General features: G+C 42.3%; 2 protein-coding genes across 9 annotated transcripts in view; both read left to right on the plus strand.

Annotated features, from left to right (window-relative positions):
- The first annotated feature begins 261 nt into the window (after nucleotides 1-261).
- On the plus strand, nucleotides 262-4,051 carry LOC137878360 (charged multivesicular body protein 6-like). Its single transcript, XM_068718646.1, has 8 exons — nucleotides 262-475; nucleotides 888-997; nucleotides 1,145-1,232; nucleotides 1,703-1,789; nucleotides 2,206-2,271; nucleotides 2,646-2,726; nucleotides 3,553-3,628; nucleotides 3,747-4,051. The coding sequence occupies exons 1-8, from the start codon at nucleotides 410-412 to the stop codon at nucleotides 3,794-3,796; spliced, it is 624 nt and encodes a 207-aa protein (XP_068574747.1). The 5' UTR covers nucleotides 262-409; the 3' UTR covers nucleotides 3,797-4,051.
- Nucleotides 4,052-5,168: 1,117 nt separating this feature from the next.
- LOC137878568 (BAR/IMD domain-containing adapter protein 2-like) overlaps nucleotides 5,169-25,482 on the plus strand; it is a 49,620-nt gene continuing 29,306 nt past the window's right edge. For 7 of the 8 annotated variants that reach the window (XM_068718918.1, XM_068718914.1, XM_068718916.1 and 4 more), the window contains exons 1-3: nucleotides 5,482-5,694; nucleotides 18,286-18,361; nucleotides 21,395-21,481. In XM_068718918.1, coding sequence (XP_068575019.1) covers nucleotides 5,623-5,694; nucleotides 18,286-18,361; nucleotides 21,395-21,481 — 235 coding nt within the window. In that variant the 5' untranslated portion in view covers nucleotides 5,482-5,622. Of the gene's footprint in view, nucleotides 5,300-5,481; nucleotides 5,695-18,285; nucleotides 18,362-21,394; nucleotides 21,482-25,482 lie in introns of those variants that run through there. The other variant, XM_068718919.1, reaches the window with a different exon arrangement.

Raw genomic sequence — 25,482 nt, forward strand, 5'->3', positions numbered from 1 at the left:
TCAGTCATGCTACTAGATGTGCTGCTAGATGTGCAGCTAGATGTGCTGCTAGATGTGCAGCTAGATGTGCTGCTAGATGTGCTGCTAGATGTGCTGATAGATGTGCTGATATATGTGCTGCTATATGTCCAATGATATGTAAGGACAGTTGTGATATGGCTGCTCTATCAGGATAATGAAACGAAGCAATGTTAGTCGGAGTTCCAGACTTGAGTGAAGTCAAATACTACAGACTTCTAAATGTCCTGTCTCGCTTGCCGTAGGATCACGGACAAACTGTGGACATGATGGTAGTCAGTTAGCCTGCTAGCCATTTTTTTGGGCTATTTATTATCATGGTAAAATGTTCGATAATATGTAATAATCTGTCTGTTGATGAAGGAGGATGTGGAGGGGATGTGGCTGAATAATGGGTAACGTTTTTGGGAGAAAGAGTCAACCTACGCGTGTAACGGAACAAGACAAAGCCATTTTGGTGAGCTGATAGCGGTGGTAGCAGCAAATTAGTCCCGTTACATTAGCACAATACTACTGTTAGCTTGATGCACAGCGCTGTGGGCTGCTAGGCAACATGGATGATGTTAGTTTGTTTTTCTGTCATTCAGATTGAGACAGAAGTCCTCTGTTGACTAACGTTAGCTAGAGAGACGTGTTGTCCGTCATCTGTGAAGGGAAAATATAACCCACTGTACATTACAATGTAGTACAAAACACTCTTATTACTCTAACTGTATTGTCAGATATGTGGTAATCCAACATATTATACATATATGCCTACAGTTTTTGTATTAATGAGTTTCTCCACTAGGGATCAATACATTTACAATACAAGCAATTTTGCTACTTCATTTCTTAAAAATACTTCTGACTTTGTGTGCCCCCCCCAGCAATTGAAGCAGCAGAGAGATAAACTGAAGCAGTACCAAAAGAGAATCACCCTCCAGCTGCAGAAAGAGCGACTTCTGGCAAAGCAGTTGCTAAAAGATGGAAAGAAAGAGTAAGCACCTCAAACCTCCTGAGATGCAGATCTCGCCATGGGTTCAATGAAATCATCTATTTTATTCAGTATGTAATGTTATGTATAGCTGGCTACCATGTTCTTTGCTGCATTATGCATTTTTTTTCTTTTTATTTGTTATTGCAGAAAAGCACTGCTGCTTCTTAAGAAAAAACGGTATCAGGATCAGCTACTAGACAAGACTGAAAATCAGATATCAAACCTAGAGCGGATGGTAAGTTTTGTGCGATTACGCTTTTGATGTCCATCGTGTTTTAAGTCACCAAGCCCCAACCAATGGGTGTGTCCGATTTAAAGTTCATGCACTTCTTTTAAAGAGCAATGCGCATTTTCAACGTGATGTGAAATACTAATATAAAAAGTAAAATATTCCAAAGCCTGCTTATTCATGTTCTGCAAAATGCAAGCTTAACCTGAGGTTGAAAAATGTGCAGAGAATGATAGGCGCTGCCATTATCAGTAATGAACTTGTTTTTTTTACGGTGCATAGCTGTCGATAATGTAAAGAAGTCAGGACGTATTGGTGTTGAAATGCTGTATATAACATAATCAGCCGCTGTGTAGTCAATGTTGAATAAGAGAATTAAAGCAGCATACTATTTTTGATCATCTATATTTTTTGTTTTTTTTGTCCTGCGTGTCTGTATTTTTGGAAATGTTTTACATGCTAATATTTGTCAACAGGTTCAAGATATTGAGTTCATGCAAATTGAGCTGAAAGTCATCGAGGGACTTAAGGTTGGCAACGATTGTCTGAAGAGTATGCACGAGGTAGATATGCTTTCATGTTTCTTTCCTGCCTTTCGTGCTTAATGCCTTCCACACCCATGTGATAACCCCCCCCCCCCCCCCCCCCCCCCCTAGATATGTGAGAGTATTCGTCAATAATGTCAAAAGTTTTAACTGATAAACAGACTTTATTCATTGTGATCCTTCTGGCGAGGATCGGGCATCGGAGAAAGCTTGTGGTTTGTGTTAGCATGGCCGGTGCACATTGTTTGAAGATTAAGGGATTAAAAAGCAAAGCCTTGACTACAGCGGTGTGACTGCAGCACACATCCTTGGATACACGTGTTCAGATCTTGCCCTGGAAATTCACAAGCTCGCCAGAATGTGAGGAAAACACTTTTCATTGAAAAACACTTTTCTTCTGTAATGTTGGCTTTCCCTTTTCTTGTTTGTGACAGATCATGTCGATTGAAGATGTGGAGAGAATCCTGGATGAGACCCAGGAATCAATTGAATATCAAAGGGTAAATGTCTGCTTGATGTCACAAACGTCCACTTGCACTTATGGCACGTTTGGGCCATAACTCAAAGAATTCATATGTCAATTATGAACATCTCATGCCAGTGTCTAACAGAATAAAAATGATGAAGTGATGACATTTTGGAAAAACATTGACGTAAACTGCAACATGACTCGTTGGCAGAGGCATTCCACTGCTAGGCGCTAATTCTGTATTTGAGTTGTAACTTTAATATCTTCATGTTACAATACCTCCTACGACTGCTTTAATCTGGAACTTTCCTACATTGTATATAGATTACTGTCCGTGTTTATAGTAAGTCAGCAAAAGAAAAATCTGAGCTGTCAGTCACTGTTTTTTTTTTTTTGCTCCTGCAGCAAATAGACGAAATGCTGGCTGGAGCCCTGACGCAGGAGGACGAGGAGGCCGTGTTAGCAGAGCTGGAAGCTATCACTCAGGTGGGTGTTGCGCTACATGTTTAACCTTTTATAAACACAGAGAATGTTTGGTGACCGGTACGTGATCTTTTCCTGTAACACCCCCCCCTTGTTATTTATAGTTACAGACACTGAGACCTGGTGTAACTCCAGGCTTCAACTGTTTGTCACTTACTGTAGCACTTCCTCTGGAGCAGTAATGATGTTAAATCTGTGATTCAGAGTTAAGTCGAGTGCGGATTTCATACCCAAATGGCATGCTGGTGTTTTGACCAGATGTGTACATTATCCGTCTCTCGAGGAGAGGAATAAGTGTAGCAAAGAGGCCACAAAATCATAATTTGTGTGTAATAACAGGCTGTATAATAGACACAGTTGTGGATATGAATTTGGTTGATTGGTAATAATTAAAACCTCAGCAGATGTTTCCTCTTTTGTGATCTAATTATCATTCCAAATGACACCCACTCTCAAGCCTATCAAACTACACAAATTATTATGTTTCACACTTCAGCACAGTCTTCTCAATTTGACAAAAGGCAGCAAGCAATGTAATATTACTTTTAACAGTTTATCTACAAATGTGATGGATGTTTGGCTTAAATAACTTGCCTCTATTTACACATGTGGCTTAAAATAGAACATTTAAAAAGTACGGTGCTTAGTTGTATCAGGGACATTAAAGGAGAGGGTCAAGAAGTGAAAGATTCAGAATCCTGACGCTTGCATTTTTTTGGAAGTAAAAAACATATTTTCAGCTTGGCAAATAAATACTTTTGTGCCTTTCTTAGTTGGTCACTGTAACCTCTGTTATTTCAACGTTACTCTGTCCCATCTCATGTAACAGGGAGAAGATGTAGCCCTTCCAGATGTCCCCACTGAGCCGATACCAGAGGTCCCAGAGGCGGCTAAAGCTGAACCAGGTACGGTTGTTTTTCTTACTTCATATCATGAAGCGTTCCTCACACACTTATTTATATATTTGTACAGCAATTGATGCCAGATGGATCTTATTTGCTTTACTTTGACTTTCTTTTCTAGAGAGGAGAGAAGCAAAGGACAAGCCAGACAGAGAGATGTTAACAGCCTAGAACAGAGTCAATCTGTGGTTGGGCACTCTGTTGATTTCACTATTTCATCCTTAACTGTTAGTAGATGAAGGTGGGACCTGCAGACATCAGTGCTCCCCTGAAATATCTACATAAAGGATTTGTATTAGCAAGGAAATGTCACATTATAACTGTTATGCTTATGGTGTAACAGAATGAACGGACACATTTTTAGATGTTTTACACATTCATTTCAGTTTTTTTCCATATTAAATTGAGCTGTGGCCACAACATGAATTCTTTTGACTTGATATGTTCACATTTTCATCTTGTGTATCATGCGTTCTCCAGAAGGGGGCACCCCTTGCTAGTTTTATTTTGATTCAACAGTTTACAAAACAGGTGTGTTCATCCACATCCCATCAGCAACGTGTGTGTGTGGTTATTGGCAGAAAGTAGAACGCTCATGTTGCTGATATGTGGGAGATGTTTGACAAGGAAGCCAGTATAGTATTTACAATCCTACACTAAGTGGGCACTTAGACTCTAATTGGCATGTACAATGAAACTAACACAAAGTATCCGCTGTGAGAAAAACATCACCTATGGTGTTACTGACAACGGTCAGAGTATGACTCACTTACAGACTTCTGCAATGCAATTGTATACATAAAGCTGTCTTTGTAAGCATAGAGAAGAGAAATTTAATGGGGACAACTGTCATTTTTTTAGGTTGCTCAGATGACAGCAACAGTGTGCACAAAGGCTGTAATGTTTTTTAGGTTGCTCAGATGACAGCAACAGTGTGCACAAAGGCTGTAATGGGCAGAGGCAGAAAACAACAAAATCCACCATGCTGCTGTGGACATGGAACACTGGGGATAGGATACATACTCTAAATCTGTCTATTATGTCTTTTTTTTTGCTGGATTGGTTTCATGTAGAGCAGCCATTCTTTGTCAGAATGAAAACAAACGGGTTTGATTTGCTTCTTTGCTCTGAGGACAACATGATTTAATCACCTTGTGCAGAGTTTGCCTAGAGGCTAATTGTTTTAGATGAATGCACATTTTAGAGAACTGTATCTTTTAAGCTCATAACAAAATACAAAATCAATAGGCAATTACATAATGAATACTTTATTTCTTGGGCAAAAACTGTATTTAAATATTACATGTTTTTTCTTTTTCTTTCTTTGCAGAGAAACAAATGTACCTCTGCATATTATAGCAATGATGGAGCTCAATTGGTACAGAAATATGGGGGGTGGTGGTGGTGGTGGTGGTGGTAGTGCACATCTTATCAAATGTGCACTATGATAAGATGGTGCTGCATTCTGATGCTGTTGGAAATATTGAGTTTATGCTTTGGATCCATGTCAACATGGAACACACCGGCATATCCTTCTCCTTATTACATTAATTAATGCAAGCCTTTACAATCTTTATTTTTTTTTAAATCACATAGCCTAATTTATTTTTTGACATTTTAAGCAATCAATTCGATTACATTCCTGAATATCTCTATCACTCACTAGCGCAACGTGTAAGTATTGTTATATTTTACACGACATATGTTAAATGTTATTTTCTGTGCTTTTTTGTTATTTCACTGTATTTTGGATATTCTGTACGCTTCTACCGCGCGTCTGAACTGCGAAAAAAACTAAGCTGTCGCTGAGACCGTGAAGGCAGCAGCGGGCTGTCAGCTGAGCAGAGGGAAGGTGTGTTTAGTTGGAGTGGGGTTTCGGGAGCGCAGTGTTATCTCCCTCTCACGGAGCGCGTCGCCTCGCCTATTTGATCAAACTCGCGTAATATCCAGTCAACCCCCATTTTACGCGGATACACGTTAGAAGGAAAGAACCGTTTATGGTCCTGGCTGAAGATTCCACGATGTCTCGCACCGACGAGGTTCACCGCATGACGGAAAATGTCTATAAGGTAAGATTCAACTAATGAGTAAAGTTTTGAGCTCCATATGATAATAAGATTTCAGCTGTCAGACACCGTGAATCAGACCTATTTATTTACTGGCCAAGCCGCATTCAGAGCCTTGTCGTTTTTTTTTGTTTTGTTTTTTAACGATAATCTATTTAGGGAGAGGCACCGTAGCTCAGTTGGTTGATTTTTTTTTTTTGGATTAGTCTTCCACCTCCACATTTTTTTTTCATCGAAACCAGGTTTGCTAATTAGGGCAACACCTCTCAGCTCAAAAAGCCCCCGTGCTTACTAAATCAAACTCAGTCGTTCATTCATTCTTTCCCTACGTGTTGGCCTGTTGTAGTCCTATAATCCACCTCACGATACTGCTCTGATAATAGTGTAGGCTGTTCCTAAAATACCGGTGTGTTTCTATAGCCTTTAGCTTTCATCGACGGATTGCATTCCAGAAGTGAGTTTTTGAAGGAGAAGAAAAGGTTGGGCTGATTTGTTGCAACAAGTAAACATTCGCCCCAAAGGAGTTTCAACATTCAAACCTGTTCTTCCTAAAAACCTTTGTTAACTCTGCATGTAGTAAGCCTCAGTACTGGGGAAAATATTCTAATATATCTAATATTCACTAGTATCGAGTGGCATTTGTCTACGCATTATATTTTTATTATTTGATCATTTTGTCTATAAAATGGCAGAAAACAGTAATAAAAAAAGTAATGTCAAGATTTCTCAGTTCCCCAAATGTTTCAATTTGCAATGACGTAAAACGAAGAGAACCAGCTAATCTAAGGATGTGTCATGTATGAATGCTGGATACATGACTGAAACATTGAATTGACAATGAAAATTGTTGCCTTTTTAACTATTTGCTGAACATCTGATCAATTAATCGACAAATCATTTCAGCAGTAGTTGCCATGTAAATCATTAAAAGTCTGGGCTTTGGTTCATTACGCCTTGTTTCAGCATGGCAGGCACCTTACTGAAGGAATGTCAGCAAAAGTCCAGGTTATGAGGGCTCCACACCTCCGTGTCTTGTGATAATCTCAGGTTTTTGTTTTGATTAGAGCTCACCGATGCTGGAGGAAGTCGCTTTCAATATTTTCTCACTCACACAAAATAACCCTTAAATGGTACTTTAATTTGAACAGCCCCCATCCCCTAATCCAGCTGTAGTTCAGCTAACAGACGGCCAAGGATGGGTAGAGGGTAGCTGTTCATTCTCCTACAGGGAATAGACTTATATCAGTAAGGAGGTCGGGTGAGCCAAGAGTGACTGACTGCTGCTTCTTTTAGAGCCAACAAGGGAAGCACATATTTCAGGTGGCTATTTCTGTCCTGGATTGGTCACACAACCTACAGTGTATCATTTTCATTGTGAATTGTGTGCCATGCTCTGTCGGGTTTTGTCCAAGTATTTGCACCTACTAATGTGGGCTAATCAACATCGTCACACTGTAGGTGTCTGGCTCCCGAACCCTTGGGGGGAACAAGTCCCTTCATAGATGGTTTTGCTCATTCAAGCACAAGCCCAGCAGTGGGGCTCTCTCTCTGGGGCTGAGAGCACCCTGTCAGAGTCCTGACAGCCAAGAACGCTGATTGGCAGCAGAGTGGAGAGACGCAGACCTTTCTTCCACACTGGGGATCTGACCTTGTGGCAAAAGCTAGGAGCTCACAAGAGTGTCATCTATAGTCACTGCTTATTTGGCGTTCCTCGTGCTTTCTTCACCAACCCTGCAGTGTAAAAGCAAGTTTCTTTAGTGTCCTATAATATTTAAAGAGATGGATTAATTTAGACCCCCACTATATCTCAGTGATGATACACATCAGTGTTTCACTGCATGTTTTTAGGTGCTTATACCCACTGCACTTGTTTTATTCTAAAGTGATGCTGTTTTATTATAGATATAGGAGGTAAATGGCGTGTTTTGTCATTTAAATTTGCTGCCATTGAAGTGCAGACTGTTTAACTTTAGTTTCATGGGCTTGTTAGCCACATTGAAGGGAATGGTAGAGCTGCAAGGCTTCTGAAATCTGACAGTACGCTGAAAGTTTACCCGAGTTCACCCTGTCATTAGTGGCACAGACGGCAGGACACAATGATTGGATATTTCTTAACAAAGTGCAGAGTGAGACTCAATATAAAGTCATGTTCACAGTGTTGTACCTTTTTGACTCTTTGTGGCGTTTTACTTTTTTATAATGCCGTTGCTAATTGTTTACACCAATGATTAAACATGGAGAGTCATGCGTCTCCAACTGTTGGACAAACTCTTAACAGCCAGTCACTTAACACTAACTTTGGGGGGGGGCAGACAAATGGGACTTCCATAACACTGGCTGCCCACTACAACCCTGCCCATTTCTCTTCACGTTACGAGTTTGAAAGCTTCAGTGGACAGTAATTGTTTTCTTCTGCTTCGTATGCAAACAGACCTCTCCTGAGAGAGAGGAGTTCTAAAAATGTACGGCTGGCTGCAAAGTCATTGCAGCCAGCAGCTGGGCAGATACTGAGTAATCGCAGAGGAGGAGAGGGGGTAACTGCACCGCTGTGACTCATGTTAGCCCAGTGAGTTGAGAGTGTGTGTTTAACAGGGCTGGGACTGTAAGCATGGTGAGGGTGAGACTGGAGATTCAGCATCTCCCTGTGAGTGTAGTTCCTTAAAGGCCAGAGGCACTCCTTTTTAGTTTTTTTTTTTCTTTTCTTTTTTCACTTTATGGTAATCAACCGGGGAGTCAACCCTGTGAAACCCAGAAATCCGAAAGTGATCCTCTGTGACTCACTTCAATTCTCCTCCCTCACATAGACAGTTCCAGACGTGGCGAATGGCATCTAGTCATTCCCGCGCTGACGGGGTGAGACAGATACTTAAGACTGACACTGTGTGTGTGTGTGTGTGTGTGTGTGTGTGTGTGTGTGTGTGTGTGTGTGTGTGTGTGTGTGTGTGTGTGTGCGCGCGCGCGCGCGCGCTACAGTCATCTCCACCAGCTGGCCTTGTCGCTGGGTGTCTTGGAGAGACGGTGTCCGGGTCAAGTCCCTTAACATGCCGATGGATGAAGTCTGAGCGCCGGGGGGGGGGGGGGGGGGGGGGGGGGGGGGGGGGGGGGAGGAGGCACACACTGAAATGAACAAACAAATTAATCAGACTAGAGGCCGAAGAAGAATGGGACTGTATATTAAATCAGTCTATAATCAAGCCTTTTAATCGCTACTATAACTTCAACCCTCAAGGTAGCATGGAAGCGAGTCGGTTGAACACACCCTTTTAGCACAAGATAACTTTTACTTGTGTTTATTCAGAGTCTTTGTCATGGAAGTTTTGTGTGTTGCAGGTTTTGAACACACCCTGGCAGGTAAGGGAGTTGAAGGGTGTGTCTCATCTCCTGCAGCCCTCAGGACAACACTCATTTTCCCATTCAGCAACCACTCCCTAATTGTCAACACAGCCTGCAGAACAGTGGACGCCATTTTCTCAAATGGCTGTTATGAGGAAAGGCAAAATCGCGGTTTGACGTCAACCGGATCAAGCATGATACTCAATACTCTCCGGTTATAGGATCTTCATTGTGTCACGAGTGTGATACTGCTGCAGTAGGCTGTGTGATCCTGATCGGAACCGCAGTTTTTCTGCCTAAAAGACACACTGTTATATAATAGGTTCCTCTCTCAGTTAAAATATTGTCGTGACATTCGCTACACTCGATTGAATCATATTCTGATAATGGTAAGAGGACTAACGGTTCCACCGCAATCTCATGTGGGAGATCTGAACAGGTGGTCTCTTAGCAACAACGTGCCATTATTCTTATGCGTTTCTGTCGTATCATTGTGCTGAAAGACTTGCAGTAAGTGAAGGGCTGGAGAAGGCGAGTGAGAGGGAGGAAGAGCAAAGGATTTAGTTTCAGAGTTAAAAGAGAGATGTTGAACCGGTTGTAATAGATGGGAAATGCTTCATGAAAGGCCCACAAGGGGTTCAGTGTAAACCAGCCCTGTCTGCTGTCTATACAGTGCTGTGTGGTCCTGCATTAAGAGTCTGTCTAGAGTCACCTGAATGACGACGCCATCCATCACGTTATTTACCTTTTATTTTCTAGCAGTATATCACCACTTCCCCCTATAATATGCAATTTAATGGAGTTTCAAATGACTTCAGCTCCTGAACATCTGCCTCCAGAATATAGTGTTTCAACAAGTTTATGCCTGCCGGTGCCATTGGCCTTGAAAAGATTGCATTATGCACTGCAGGAGATATCATAACATTCATTGCCTGTGGAACAGCAGATTTGTTCCCTGTGCCTTTGACTGCGATGCAGAGAAAGGACTATTGCTCCACACACCCACCTTCTCTGCACGTCCGGGGGTGGATGGTTTAGAGACATTCTCTCTTTTCTTTTACTCATCACTGCTTTTTCAAGGACTGAGACTGGAGATGCTCAGTGCTAAATCCAAGGCTACACTGCATTGACTGCAAAAAGGGGCTTCATAGCTGACAGAACAGGTTCCTTCAAAGTCATCTCGTAAATATAAGATAAAACAGTGTTGTCCATGTTGACGACATAAAAACATCTGTAAGGGAACCTTCCGTTAACGTGGCCATCGTCCAAAATGTTACTTATCCGTCACAAAAAAAACGGAGTGCATGACAATTTACTTTGCTTTATAGAGTGCCTTAAAATGCTTATTGTGGGGGTAGAAGAGAGAAGGAGATGAAGAGAAGGAAACATGGATGGAGACATTCCACATCCTTGTTGAAATAGTCCCTAATTACTGTGGAGGGTGATGCTGTAATTACACAGACTGAAAGAGACACACAGAAGCAGAGACAGAACATTTCAGTAAGTACTGTGGCAGTGGACAATGGCCTTACATTTATGGGTCATGGACTGCAGTTAACATGCCTGTGGCTAGTGCGACTTTATGTCTCTGTTGCAGATGCTGCTACTTTCAGTAGCATTGGCCACACTCCACCCACTAGGCACTGAGACCCAGAGCAGTCATGCTATTGTGCAGAAAGTAGGAAATTCGGCTTGCATACCCACATGTTTTGAATGTTCCTTTTGGTGAAGACATTTGGACACACAGTGAGACCTTACCATTGGGATGTAAAGTGACTAATGCAACAGACACTCACTGCTATGGCATTCCCTGGACTTTTTTTTAGTGTATGTAAATCATCAGCATCTCCTATTTAGATTATGTTCTTGCTTGTCACTGTGGGACACTTTACTAGAAGACATACATGTTCTTTGAGTTTACATCTGTCAAGCACTACATGAATGGTGTTCTGTCCTTGTAGGGCTGTGTTGAAATCTGAATGTGGCAAGGAGGGGGTCAGCAGTGGCACCCTTGCGCAATACATCCATAATTCATACACAGCCTTACTGAATGCTTGAAAGCTGCCATGCAAAAACGTGAATTTGCAGATATCCTCTTCATCTAACCAGTGAAGCAACCCACACTTACATGAAGTCCGTCATTCAAAAATGTGTTGTTATTTTTCATTTGATGGTCATTTGAAAAAAACGACAATCTCTGCTGCTGTCAGACCTTTTGAGTCTTTCACAATTCATTAGAAGAATATTTTTTGGGGGGGTTTTCAGAGTAATGCGTTTTTTGTTCCTCCACCCAAAATAAACGGGTGTTTTGCTGGTCAAAGAACTAAAGCTTGCAAATATGTCTGGGTCTTGGTTGCTGTGGTAACCAGTGCCTGTGTTGGGTTAGTCGAGTGGCTGATGCCGGGCTGGGTAGAGGGGGGGGGGGGTCACACTGGCTGCAGATGACGGCAAAGCAAACAAACACAGTAAATAGTTGGTCTCTGGCGAGCAAATGATTTGTTGTGTGCTGGCAGAGGACACTGCAGATCGAAGGTGGGGGCAGGACAAAGCGTTTTTCCTTCTCCACCTGAGGCCCCTTGTAGAAGACTTTGAGGTAATCAAGCCTCATGTCTGATTTAAATCTGACATTTCATTGGTAAAAAGCCTCTTATGTTTCTGTTTGTGACATAAAATGATACCCTTACACCTTGGTGTAAGGGTATCATTTTATTTGCAAGGTGGGAGGCACCTCCAACATGACTAAGCATTTTACTCCCACATGACGTGGCATGCGTTGTTCTCGATGTTTTACAGATACAGCACACGTCGGATTAACGGCTGATATTTGTCTTCTGCATTGCAAGTGAATTAGAAATGATGAGCCTGTACCTTTTCCCTTTACTTTTGAGCTTTAACATGCCACACAGTCCCTAAAGCAAGGTGTGTGTGCATGACAGAGGAAGAAAAGAGCACGGGGTGTTACAGTGGACAAATGTTAGAAAGAGCTGATTCAAGATCTATGGTCATGGAGATGAATCCTTTTGCATGCGTCCAACGGTTTGAGTTTCCTTGATTAGCATAGCTCTTGTCTGACAACATGAGTGACTCATGACTTAAGAAGATTACGTTGGACATAATCTCCTTTTACTGTTCACGTTTGCAAATACAGTAAGGCCTACCGAAGAGGTAGATCAACACGATTGCAAACTTAAACCGACAGTGGAGTCCTTATATACTGTACTTGTCTTGGATCTCTTCAAGATTCTGCTGGGTCATGAGTTTCAATGTGACTTCTGTAGCTACAACCCATGATTGGATAATTGGTCACTAATAAGCTGTAATAGCTAGCGCTCAATGTTGCTTACTCGAGCTGGACAAAGCGATCACAAGAGGCCAGCTTTTTATTTTCACTGTCTCTGAAACTCCAGAAACATCCTTCTGAGTTATTCACCCAATAGAACACACACTGTTTCATCATTGTTTTTATCATAAGAACAAGCAATGGAACTTGAGCTGTTTTTGCGGCATCAACAAACAAAGCATTGCCTGGCACTTGGTGACGTTAGGAGAACGTTTATGGGTCCCTGTCTGTGTTTGACATGACTGATGTGCAATAATGTACTCTCCCATAACAAAAGAACACGAGAGCTGCTCTGGAATAGCACAGTTTTCTTTCAGCCCACGATGTTAAGAAGTTTGCTCTCCTCAATACAACTTGGAAAGGACACAAATATTCACGTGGTATTCTTGGACTTGCTGTTCGCTATGGCTTCTGCTGAAAGCACATGCTGTGACTACTGCTGTATTAGTAAGGCTTTAGGTATGCAAGAAGGACAAACTTCTGTACCTGGAGTTTGCTCTGAAATAAGGATGTGACGGTCTGTGTATGTTTTTCTCTAAGGCGTGTACTTATGAAAGTTCTCTAACCTGTCTTTTAGCTGCAGAAGGAAGTTGTCTGTGTTCACTTGTGCAGTAGCGCTGCAGTGATTTTTCAAATCCCCTGCTGTGTGGTCCTCCGGTAACTCAAGGAAATGCCAATGTGTTGCACTGAACTGATGTTGATCAAGATTTAATAGAAGTTTGCCACTATCCCCTATGAGGAAATGGGAGTCAAAACATTGACTTGGGTTTATTTTTGAGCATGAACTTCTGTTTTTTTCCATTCTTCCGGTGAAATGTAATACGATTTGTGTGGAATGCAACCTCTTACAAGTGGCTGTTGCCTTGTCTTAATATAGCATACAAGTCTGCAATTCTCAGTTATGACAGCAGGAGGAATATCTTTTAAAAATGTGAACAATTTGTGATAAAATGTGACTGGCCTTGGTACTAAATGAAATCATTGGAGAAGAACCCAAAATGACAGAAGTTAACCAGACTGACCCTGGACAAATTACCCACACATACTCTGCAAATTGTCTGCTTTTTCAGTAAAGTAGATAAATATTCTAAGTTTATCATACACTATATGCAGTAATATCTATATTTCATAGTTTAATATTACTGAATAACTTCTACAATCAGTTGTTGAGAGCTTTTCTCTGCTCTCTGACCTTTTTCGATGCCACATTTAAATTAGAATCAAAATCCTATCTGTCCTTGTTATGTATTTTCCATTGTTGAATTGTTCCTACTTGTATTTTATAATACTGATATTTCCTGCATGCTCATGAAGGCAGCATGATGTACAATATTTTTGACACAGTGATCAGAGTACAATGACTGCAACTGAAGTAAAACAAAAGTTTGGCTGAGATGTGGTTTAAGACCCACAACCACATACTGTACACTCATCTGTATGGAGTACGCTAGCCTACAGCAGAGTACTCAAAATAAATTGCCCTGAGGATTTAGTTTTTGCCAAGAGTTTTGGAACCAACTGACCTACACATTGCAAATCTATTGCTCTGCATCTACTGCACTAACATGCACACCCACAGCTTTCCCGAGGCAGCACTAAGTGGCATTGATTTTAATCTTTAAACTTTATTTAATTGTAGTTAATATTTTGTGTGTATACTTGCATGTTGCAAAGTACATTTTTAAAACTGTTACCTGGAGGAAAAACTAGTGTTAACTTAGCTTTTACTCTGGCTTGCTGTGTTTTATTTTCAGTAAACAATCCACAAGTGATGCCACTAGCTTTATCCTTTAGCTTCACATAATGATATCAAAACATAATATGGTACAATTAGCAATTTTCTTTTTAGAGGCTATGTTCAAGCCTAGTTTAGCGTGTGAACATGTGCAACACAGGGTTTCCCTCGGGAAACTACTTAGCCGAAGGTGATGAGACACCCAGATCCGGTCGTGTGTCTTCCTGGGCCGTCCTTGTTCCTCATCGGTGGAGTCAATCAGACGGGAGATTACACAGCAACCTGACTACTTTCTCTTGGCACAGTAATTAGTTTATGCTAAAGGTCTCCGCTATCATCCAGCTGATTGAGACCCATCATAAACCCCCACTGCTTCTCATTAGGGAAGAAAAGACTGTCTGTGGGGTTGTCATAAGTACATCCGCACATGATGCTCTTTCTTTACATTCCTCTGGATTACATCATTAGGCTCTGCTGCCTCTCACCACACGACGTGCCTCTACAGTTCTGACAAATGCAATAATTGGTGGCTTCAGTGCTCCGCTGATCCTGGGCATTTTCAGGTCCGCGTCTGGTTGCCATGTAGAAGAGGGGCTGAGGAGGAAGGAGCGATGGGAATGCAAGAAGGAACAGATGATGATGATAGCATCCTGGCATCTGATTGCGTGTGCTTTCCCCCTGATTCTAATCAGCTGGTGTTGCTTTGAAATTAGCCCCTTTGCATGTCATTACTGTGTCTGTGTGTGTGACAGAACAGAATGAGCGGAGATGGATGAATATCCCATAGTTTTAATCAACAATCCATTTCATACACACTGGCCTTGTTTGCTACATCCACGCCAAGGAGAAATTCATATCATTCTTGTGTTTTCTCTTATTTGCAGCCTTCATGCTTGTGCTACCGAGTTCTCCAGTTTCTTCCCGTCTTACCTCACAGCATAAATTGGTGTCAAACTTATTTTATTAATTTTGTAGGAGACAGTTCTCTGCCCTCATTTTAATTGTCTGCTTTATAATTTTTGGCCCGAGTGCTGATAATGAATTAATTTAGTCCTTGTTTAGGCAGCCGCAGAATGGACAGCTTCTCTGTCTCTGCAAAGGAAAAAATTACACTTCAGCCGTGACATAGTTATTTCATTACTTCTTTTAGTGAAAGATGATACAGAGGAGTGTTTCAATGGGAAGGGATATACAGTACATGATTACATAGACACATTTGCTCTTCATTTTTGAAATATTCCATTCTTGCAATTTTCTCTCGCTCTCTCTCCATTTCACACAACGTCAAGTGCCTCCTGGCCCCATTTCCCAATTAACCACCACAATTAGGGTAACAATGTAGTACAAGAGAACTGAGATGACAAATTTAGCAACAATGGGAAGAAAGAACCTACCTCACTGTACTTTTTTGTCTTCTCTTTGCTTCCCCTTAGCTGCATGTCGCTGCAAACGTATCTCTTATATAATCGTTATATCCGTGGCTAATCTAAATGCTTTATGTTCCATTACTGCATGCGTTTTCTATCTGTTTATTCAGTGGCAGTGGGTCAGCGCGTGTGTATGCGTGCAGTTTGTGTAAGAAAGGTGGCCAGGCTCGTGTCAGCTACCTTTGTCCTCAGTGGGAGAGTGTGCCGTAATGATGCTGTACAGGGCCATGCTTTGTTATGTAACCCGCCCACAAGTTTGAAACACCACCACTCTTTATTATAAAGCCTTGTATTCATGTAGGTGTGTGCACGAGTACACGCTGATGCATAAATGATGTGTGTGCGATTTGCACACATTCATTTGACCTTATCCTCATTTATGAGATGCACTCTACGTCGGAATGAGGCAGAGCGAAGAAACATTTAGGTATTAACGTTTCTTCAGCGAGGTCCTGAGGGATGTGTTAGTCTTTTATCTTCCCAGAGGCAGCGAGAGCGGGGATACCTTTTTAAAAACCAGCAGGGGGGGGGGGGGGGGGGGGTGTGTGTGTGTGTGTGTGTGTGTGTGTGTGTGTGTGTGAGACGATGGGATTCTCCCCAATTATGCTCCTATTCTTCTAGTATATTAGACTAGCTGAGCCAGATGGTAAATAACGGGAGCTGATTTAAACAGGACCACTACCACTTTGTGGTAGCTGGGGGATGAGTTTATGTGAAACAATAAGATGACACGGTGCCCTCTGTAAAAAATTAATCAGCTGTGTATTCGAAAGTCTGCGGTAATAATATGCTCTTTTTTTTTTTTTTTGGGAGGATATTTCTTCTGTTTTCTCTGAAGAATCTCACTGTGTTCCTGAGAGCTGCTGAGCCGGTGCACAGACTTGCTGTAGAGTCCATTTTGCTTGAGGGCTAGACCCAGTTAACGGACAGGAACTTAACAGAGAGTTCAGCCTGCCAATATCCATGGGAACCTGAAGTGCACCTGTCTGTTTGCTCACTGTTGTTACTCATTTACAGTTTTAGCCGCAACAACCAGAATTTAAAGGGTGTTCATATATTTTATACACAATTTTCACAGGTTAGGATGCTTCTGGAAAGCTATAGAAACAATTAGAGCTGCAACAATTATAATAGACTTAATTGATTAATCCTGTTTTTCAAGCAAAAATGACAAACATTTGCAAGTTCCAGCTTCTGGATTTTATGATTTTTTTGTGGTATATAAAGGTAAACTGAATATATTTTAGTTTTGACTGTCAAAATAAAATAAGGTACCAGAGACTAAATAGACAAAGCATTTGATCAGTAAAATCAAGCAAACAATTGGAAGATTAATCAAAACTTAAAATAATCGTTAGTTGCAGCCCTCGAAAAAATCCGTAGTAATACTTGGATGAAAATGTTTGCGTGATGATCAGCACAAGTGAACAATTTCATTAAAACTATTTACAATAGGTAAGGCTGCATCCTTGACAGTGGTGACTGCATCTTTTCCGGTTTTGGCTGCACCAGCTTTAGATGCAAGCACAGTCATGGAGAGTCGTAGTAAAATAGTTACTGTTGGTAATCACGGTATCAGTGGTTTATGTGTGACTCACTGGTATTTCTACTGTAGGTGGGTCGCACTGCACTCGAGCCACTTGAACCTCAACTCCTGATGGGATACACACCACAGCCAGCGCACATACACATGTACCGTCCTATCCAAATCTTGTCTCTCACTAAAAACAAAAGACAGACAGCAAGCTGAAAGCAAAAATGCTGATGTCTGACTGAAGATGAGAGGCTTATGATTTTCAGAATGAGCTGCAGGATTGTTTCAGGTTGACACTGGTGGTGCCTTGCCATATTACTCTGCCACAGTGTGAATCCTGTCTAGAAGCAAATTATTAAGTGTTCTTCTGCAGTATTGATGGCTTGTGTGTCGAGACTGCTGCTGCAGCAATGTTGTGGTTGTCTCTCTGTCCCCTGGCTGTTCCTGACTGGGGACCGGCTAATTGGAGGAAGCCCTAGAGGAAGCACAGGAGGAGGAAAGAGAGGTAGAGGAAACGATGATGGTGGGAGATGGCAGGCATCATGCATTCTCCGCATTTACTGACTCTGCCCTCAGTTTAGTATGATACTGTATGTCTGCAGTAACGTTACTGCAGACATGACAAAAAATCAGCTTGGTTTCTTGTTATAGTAAAAAGATTGTTTCTTATCATAGGATACTTACTATATATATATATATATATATATATATATATATATATATATATATATTAATTCTAGATGCTGATTCATTATGGTCACGTCTGTAAAATCTACACTTCTCTGTTCACTAGCAACCGCAATGACCCTTTATGTCCGTCATATATCATGCTGAAAGGTAACAACATGCATCCCTGTCGATGTCACTTTTTAGTCCTACGAGTATATACCCCACTCCTCCGCCACCATCATCAACCCCAGCCTCTCCTGCCTCATCCCACCTGGACTATTCCTCACTGTAAGAGGGCAGAATGTGGGTGGAGGAAGCCATTCCTGCCCTCATCAACATTCAAGACAACCACTTAGTGTGTCCAAAGATTCTGTCGGTGCCTATTTGCTCTGTGCGAGACTGTGCAGCTGAAGGAGGTTTGTGTATGTCAGAGAGGCAGAGAGTGCGATAGAGAATGAATAGAGCGAGGTGTAAGTCTTTCTTCTCTGCCCTTGACCCATGCTCTGTTGATAAGTGAAACCTGTACCTCCCATTTATCTCTTGTTTTCTCTTTCAGACCATCATGGAGCAGTTCAACCCCTGCTTACGGAACTTTGTTGCCATGGGGAAGAACTATGAGAAGGCCCTTGCCAGTAAGTCCTTTTTTCTCTCTTTTATTTTCTCCGTGCTCCCTTTTTCGCTGCAGGTTTGGGCAGACAGCCAAGCCAGCACTCTCTCTGTCTCTTTCTCGTATATATCTATCTACCTTTCTGTATTCGTGGATTCTGACGAATACAAGATGCCTCTAATCTGATGCAGAAGTGAGGATACCTCTCTGTCAGCAGTCAAATTCACAAAAGAAAAGATGTGGATGTATGTCTGTCGCTTCCTAAACACTTACAATGGTGCATCAGGCTTTCTGAGATTTTTCATTTGTCTGACTTTGTAACAAGGTCCCAAAACTTTACCCCAAAATGTCCCTCAACCTTAACACAAGGCTAACCCCCCGTCAGTCCAACTAATCCAGCAATTAGTGCGTGCCCCCCCATTTTCAAGCCTGTGCTTCTTTCTCCTTCTTTCCACCTGACACGCACAATAACTAATCCTGGCCTTGGTATAGGTAGGAGACAGACTGGCTGAGCCATTAAAGACACACTTTGCAGAATTGGCTCAACCCAAGGGACTAAGAGGCTCTGCTTTGCGGGGGCAGGGGAATGGGAGGACACACTTCCACCCATATGGTGCAATCACTGAAATTATTCAGCTTCAGAAATTCCAAAAGGGCTCCATGGGTAGGCTTGCTAGATCTGGATATGGACACGTTCCAGGTTTTCTAACACAGCAGTGAGTCGCTAGTTCTGACAGCGTTTGGTAAGTGTAAAAGCAACAGATGCATACAACTGAGTGACTCCAACTGCCTACAGAACACAGCCTGGAACTTATTATACAAGTCCCCCGACAGCATGATGAGGACGATGCAAGTACAGGAAATGATCGTTGTCCTGTTCTTCCACCTCTTCTCCAGAGTGAAGTGTGAATGATGGATCAGTAGCTCTGAGATGAGCCCCTCCCCTATCAATTATCTGTCTGCCTTGCAATCAGACATCCGATAATCCTCTCCGTCTGTCTCTGTGAGCCCCTCGCCACACATTTCATTAGACAGAAGTAAAGTATCCGTACATATCCAGCTTATCTACTCAGCCACCCTTCAGCTGCATACACATATACACACACACACACACTTGCTCCCTCGCTGCTGCAGCATTGGGCAAGAAGAAAGAATCTGCTGCTTGGAGAATACTTTGAAAATCCGCTGTATCTCCCACCATCCTGCTCTCACAACCCCCCCACTGCACATGTGCAAACTTGCGTGTACAGACACGCACATTCACGCACACTCTCCACATCAAGGCAAGCAGCGGGGTCTGTTTGGCATAATGAAGAGAAATCAGCTGCGATGCTCTGGAGGCTCTGCTCTCAGTTCTCAGGTGTTCCCCCAGCAAGAGAGGAAGGCGGAAACGCACGCCGTCTCCTGCCGTTGACTCAGCTGTAATTGGGATTAGCATTAGCATATGTGCCTCAGCCTCGGAGCAAAGCCGCGAGGCTTCCAGCCTGGGAGACTTCCTCTATCGCAGGGCTGCATCTGTCTGCTAGAATTAGCCTGCCCCTGCCAGGCTATTGTTGTAAATGTGTCTTTCACCTGGCAGCTGTCTGCAGGCACAGGGCCCATCTGTCACCTGGACCGCTGTTGAATTCACCTCTAAAAGCGGCGTCCATTATTCACTGGAGATGGGCCGATTGGCAGGCTGTATGGTAGTCGGGCAGAAATCACTGGAAGCTGACTCTGCCCTGTGTGACCTTTTATTGGCCAGCACAGCAGCAGTTGAAATAATAGGGACTGAAGTGGATATTGATCTGGACAACCAGGAGTACTCTTGATCTTTATTTAGGCAGCAGGAGAGAAGAGGAGATATGGCTGCTGATTAGGTTAACCTTAACCTCTCTGATTGTTTTTGTGTATCCTGAAGATATAGAGCAGAGGTAAAGCATTTTGTGTGTGTGCACAAGTCTGCACATCTGTGCATACATGTGACCTCTTGTTCTACTTGACCCTTGGACTCTCTGGATTTTTTTGGAGCGAATAGGTAACCTCATTAGATTGTAAAGGCCTTTAGAGTTGCATTATTACACCTTCCATCAACGCCAGAGGGAAAGACTCCTTTTGCTTCCCTCCTCCCCTAAAAAAAAAATGCTGCAGTTTGTGCCACAATACAGCATCCAGTGTTGCAGAGAGGTGCCGCAGCAGGTGGAAGCTTTGTCAAAACCGGTCTCCTAGTCACTGTTTCAACCTGCTGTCCAGTGTTCAGACATATTGACAAAAAAGACGCAATGGAATGGAAGAAGGAAAAGGCAAGTGTTGGTTATCAGCATGTGGTTAAAACCATGAAATTACTATTTACTTGGAGAAACAACTAATAAATATCGCTTTTTGTGGTCCATTTGGTCATAGAGACCAAGTATAAAAAAAATACCCCAAAATGTAATCAAACACATGACATCATCAAGTTAAACACACATAACAAAGCTGATTGGCTCACTGTAATGTGTTTGTGTTGGGGGTTTGAGTTCTCTGGAAACTGTAAAAACTGTTGAGTTTTGTGCAGCATTCAGGCTTCGCTGACTGTGAAGTATAGGGGGAATATACTTGGTGCCAAAACCCTCTAAATATTCAAATTGCTCACATATGCTGTGTGCCGATTTATAAACCAACTTTCCTTCTCATTATACCACCAAGCCATGAACAAAACATTACAGAAAACACATTTTTATGCTTGTGTGGCTTCCCCATCGGGCACAGATTAGCTGTCAGAAAATAATTTCCTCTTTGCAATCAAGCATGCAGATTGTCAACAAGATGATGTTGAGTAATTGCGTTGCAACATCAGTGCTGCTTATTTTCTGGTGGCGAGAAGCTGTGATTCAGTATTTCAAAAACTATCTGAGGAAAACCAGAAGTAGAAGGGAAGAGTGCAAATGTTTTAGGCCAGACTGCTGACGACTTTGTTTACTCAAAGCTTAGATGTGTTACAGTTTGTCTTTTCCTATTTAAAGAGACACACAGCACTGTAACTTTTAACTTAATAACTCATCCTGCTTTCTTTTTGTTCTTGCTTCTCTGTCTCCAGACGTGACATTTGCTGCCAAAGGATACTTTGATGCTCTAGTCAGAATGGGTGAACTGGCCAGCGAAAGTCAAGGATCCAAAGATTTAGGTAAGTGACTGACATTCAACTGATGACCGGCTTTTTCTCTTTTTCTTTCTTATTGTTGGAACAACAACAACATCGGTTCATACAGACTCTCATAATTTGCATTCAGAGAGACGTGTGTGGGTCGATACAGGAGGTGTTTACTCAATCTTTTTAGTCCTAAAGCAGATTAGATTTTGTTCTCGAGGAAACAAAGTGTTACCAGGAGCAAGCTGGTAGCTGAACACCATTTATTCACAACACGATAGTTGAGATTGTTTTTGGAAAAGCCTTTTTATATTTCTGGTTAGCAGTTTGTATTGATTCTGTGTGAAAAAATTGTATCCGTAAATCCCATGTTAGACATCTTGCACCTTATGTGATGTGTGTATGTCATGTCAATTAGGTGTGCCTGCCTTGTGTGTGTGTGTGTGTGTGTGTGTGTGTGTGTGTGTGTGTGTGTGTGTGTGTGTGTGTGTTCTAGTTAGAAATATAGTGGTCAGTTGGCAACCAACACCTGGTCCTCTCATAGTGAATTGTTTCCTTGGTGATCGGTGTCTCTGAGCGAGTCTGTATTTGCTGTCACCAGCCCATGGGAAATCAGTTCCTGTTTGTAGAGATTCCCTTTGCACTGATTGGTCTTTTGACTGCTTGATCTGCGTGTAAGTAGCTGTTGATTTGACGGGGCCTTTGTTGCAGTGGAGCTGAGTTCTAGTTTGGGTTTCCTTCAGCCCAGCCAACAGGGACCGACATGAAAGTGCTCTCAGGATGTTTTATTCAGCAAGCGTCCCTCTATCTCTCTATCTCTGCGAGGTTTTCCATTGATACAGCAGCAGTATCTCCGTGTTCTACTGAGCCTCGCTTACAGTAGCGGGTTCTTCCAAGCCAAGCATCCTCAGCTGAACTTGTCGAAATAGAGAACAACATGTACGTGATCTGACTGACAGCTGATCTAATCTCTTCTTGTGCCGAACAACACTGTGGCTCTATCAGCAGGGGATTATTTTATAGAATAGGTTAGGTCAGAAACTATTAAATGTGAGTTGACACTCCTGTGTGCGCCGGTCGACTCTCCTTCGTTGTTACACATATTGCCATGGCAGTTTTGGAAATTGAGCATATGTGCGTGTGTGTGTGTGGAAACGTATCAAATTGCTCACCTCTTTTGTCACAAGTTTGTGTGAGGGAACTATAAACTGATCCAATTTCAAAAGGCCTGCCTGGAGGAAGATCTGCAATGGACTGGATATTTGAAATGACTCGTCCTCTCTGTCTTTACATCTGTCTGTTTTTGTCTGTGTTCATCGACTGAATCGCTCCGTGCAGTTGTAAGGTTGTGGTGTAGCTAAGATATTAGCCCCTGTTGTTCATCGTCGATCTCCAGTACGATGCGCCAGCTACACCCAACTCCCTACTGCACACCATTGTGGTTCCACGGGGAAGAATCGATGTTGTTTTATTTTCCAGCCACCTGCTCTCGAGACCCCGCCCTGAGGTCGCCACCGGTGCCTTGACCTCCTGTCAGACCGCGTGCAGAGATGAGTCCCAAAGCTCAGAGTTTCCTGTTTGACCGGGGGTAGAGCACAGAAATAGCCACAGATTGGAGGAAAAGAGAACGCTGGAGGTTAGCCAAACAAAGCACAGCTTATGTGCTATGTTTGACAATGAAAATAACACGGATGTGAGATATTGGTTGAAGATATCAATCTTAATTCAAAAATTATCTTTTTAAATTTCTCTATTGAATTTAATACCAGCCTGTTACCATGCAAAGTGCTTTAATTTTTTTCAATTCCCTACAGTAACGTTATATTTATAGATGATTTTTCCCGCTTGTATTGTGTGTATTCATGGAGACTTAAACAAATAACACCAAGGGGAGAGAAGTATATTTTTGGTCTTAAGCGTAATAATTGTTGCTCGCTTAGCTCATTTTAACTACACCAGATTTGAAATTGTTTCCCCCAGTAACTGATAGAGACGGACGTGTGTGTGTGTGTGTGTGTGTGTGTGTGTGTGTGTGTGTGTGTGTGTGTGTGTGTGTGTGAGAGAGTGTGAGAGAGATATCTGTGTGACCTCATAAACACAACATCCATGATTTTCCACGTTCAGATCAGCCACATAATCAGTTGGTATCATGTTAACATTGTTTGTTTGAAGAACTATTGAGTTGATTGGCCGACTGTTCCAAAAAGATATATGACATTAAATATCTGTTTTTTTTCGATAGCCTGTCTCTATTTGCGCATGCTCACACCTTCATATGCTTGATTGAGTTTGAGCTCTTGTTGCACCTGTTTAAAGCCAGTTAATTCCATGGAGGCTCAGTAAGAGACGGCCTGCAAATGATCCCACCTACACACCTAAGAGCCGGCAGCTGCTCTCCATCTCTTCCTCCTTCCCTCTGCATTAAAAGTATGCTTTAAGCAGGGAATTAAATTACCTCGTGAAATAATGCCCGCTATTGCTGGTTTTTTTTCATCGACAACTTAGCATGCACTCTACTCTGGCTTGAGTCTTACTTCATTCCTTTAGAACACAGTATGTTCCCACAGGAATCCACCCTTGTGTGCATGCACTGTATGTGCATGCATGTGTCCACGGCTATTATGCTTACATGGTTGTATGCATTTTTTGTGCATATATCTCATCATTTTGTGTTTATACAGTATCGAGTGCTCTTTTAATCCACTTGTGTATATCTCTGCTTTAGTAATCTCTCTCTCCTCTCTCTCTTTCTCTTTCTCTTTCTCTCTCTCTCTTCCCCCCCCCCCCCCCCCCCCCCCCCCCCCCACACTACTCCCACACACTCCTCCCACATATCCTCCTCTGGTTGGGCTAATCATCGCCTGTCACTTTGCCACCCACACACACTGCTTGCACATACACACACACGCTAACGCACACACCTGCCCTCCCTCCCTCTCTTTCCCTTCTCTTCCTCTGTTTCTGCCATCCTCCTCCTTTATCCCTCTTCGTGAGGAAGGAGTAAGCACTTATTACTTCAGTGACATCTGTGGCTTTCCGACCCTTCTTGGGAAACACAGGAAATGTAGAGTTTGTGGAGCTGAAAATATTTACGACAATCTTCTCCAACCAGCTCTGCTCCACTGTGTTTATATTCCTGAACTAAGAGGCTTGTTATTTTCCACCCCACCCAGAGCTGAATAGTCCTGAAATTCCTAGTATTTTGATTTGTCATCATTCCTAGAGCTTTGTTGAAACTGCCAGAAATCCAACCAATCAGTCACCTTTGACTTTTCTTTGACTCAGAGTCAGTTGAATCAGCTAGGAAGTGTTTGTACATTGTTGAGATTACTTCTTCTGCCTCCGCTGCGTTTTACAAACTCAGAAGTCTTATCTTTCACCACATTTACCTACTTATGGTTTTCAATCAGAAGTTCTTCTTCAGGTTACTTCTCAAATGGTTTGGTTGCACGATCATGCGTTTAGCACAACTCTCTGGTTTACTCAGTTTGTGTTAGCGAATAGATTACAAAGAGTCTAGTTAATCTGCTCCCATTGCGTGCCATGCTGCCCTATCAGTTGACAGTACGTTTCAGGAACACCACCCACTGGAGTACAAGTCACGGCCTGTAGCTTACTGTGAAATTTTCAAGGGGACATATCATAGAAAACTCACTTTTTCAGTGCTTGTGCACATACATTTGGGTGTCTGGAGCCTACCAACCCAAAAACTGTGAAATAAGAAAACCCAGCCAGGCTGCCTAGATCAGAAAACATGTGAGTGAACAAGCCATTCAGATTTTGCCCCGTCACATGCAGGCTCATTAGAATATACCAACCAAGGCAAACTACCTTTGCAAAGGAGTGCCATATTTTTCTCACAAGCCAGTCAGAGCATACCGGGCTTTTTCAGGAGGGGGGCTTAAAGAGACAGCAGCTGAAATGGAGCGTTTAGGACAGAGGGGAGAATACATGTGTATACAGACAGACATTATGAGAAATATAATGTGTTTTAGGAAAATTAAAGCATGGTACATATGTTCTAGTAGAAACCCAAA

Source organism: Cebidichthys violaceus, unplaced genomic scaffold (assembly GCF_023349555.1).
Source record: "Cebidichthys violaceus isolate CVI_PGR_0920_01 unplaced genomic scaffold, fCebVio1.0.p SCAF_23, whole genome shotgun sequence".
Classification (NCBI taxonomy): Eukaryota; Metazoa; Chordata; class Actinopteri; order Perciformes; family Stichaeidae; genus Cebidichthys; species Cebidichthys violaceus.

Bases quoted from the DNA above. Each gene is read 5' to 3' on its own strand.
- LOC137878360 (XM_068718646.1), top strand. From the start codon at position 410: ATGGGTAACGTTTTTGGGAGAAAGAGTCAACCTACGCGTGTAACGGAA. The intron at 998-1,144 runs GTAAGCACCTCA...TTGTTATTGCAG, and splicing joins CTAAAAGATGGAAAGAAAGA to AAAAGCACTGCTGCTTCTTA. The intron at 2,272-2,645 runs GTAAATGTCTGC...TTGCTCCTGCAG, and splicing joins AATCAATTGAATATCAAAGG to CAAATAGACGAAATGCTGGC.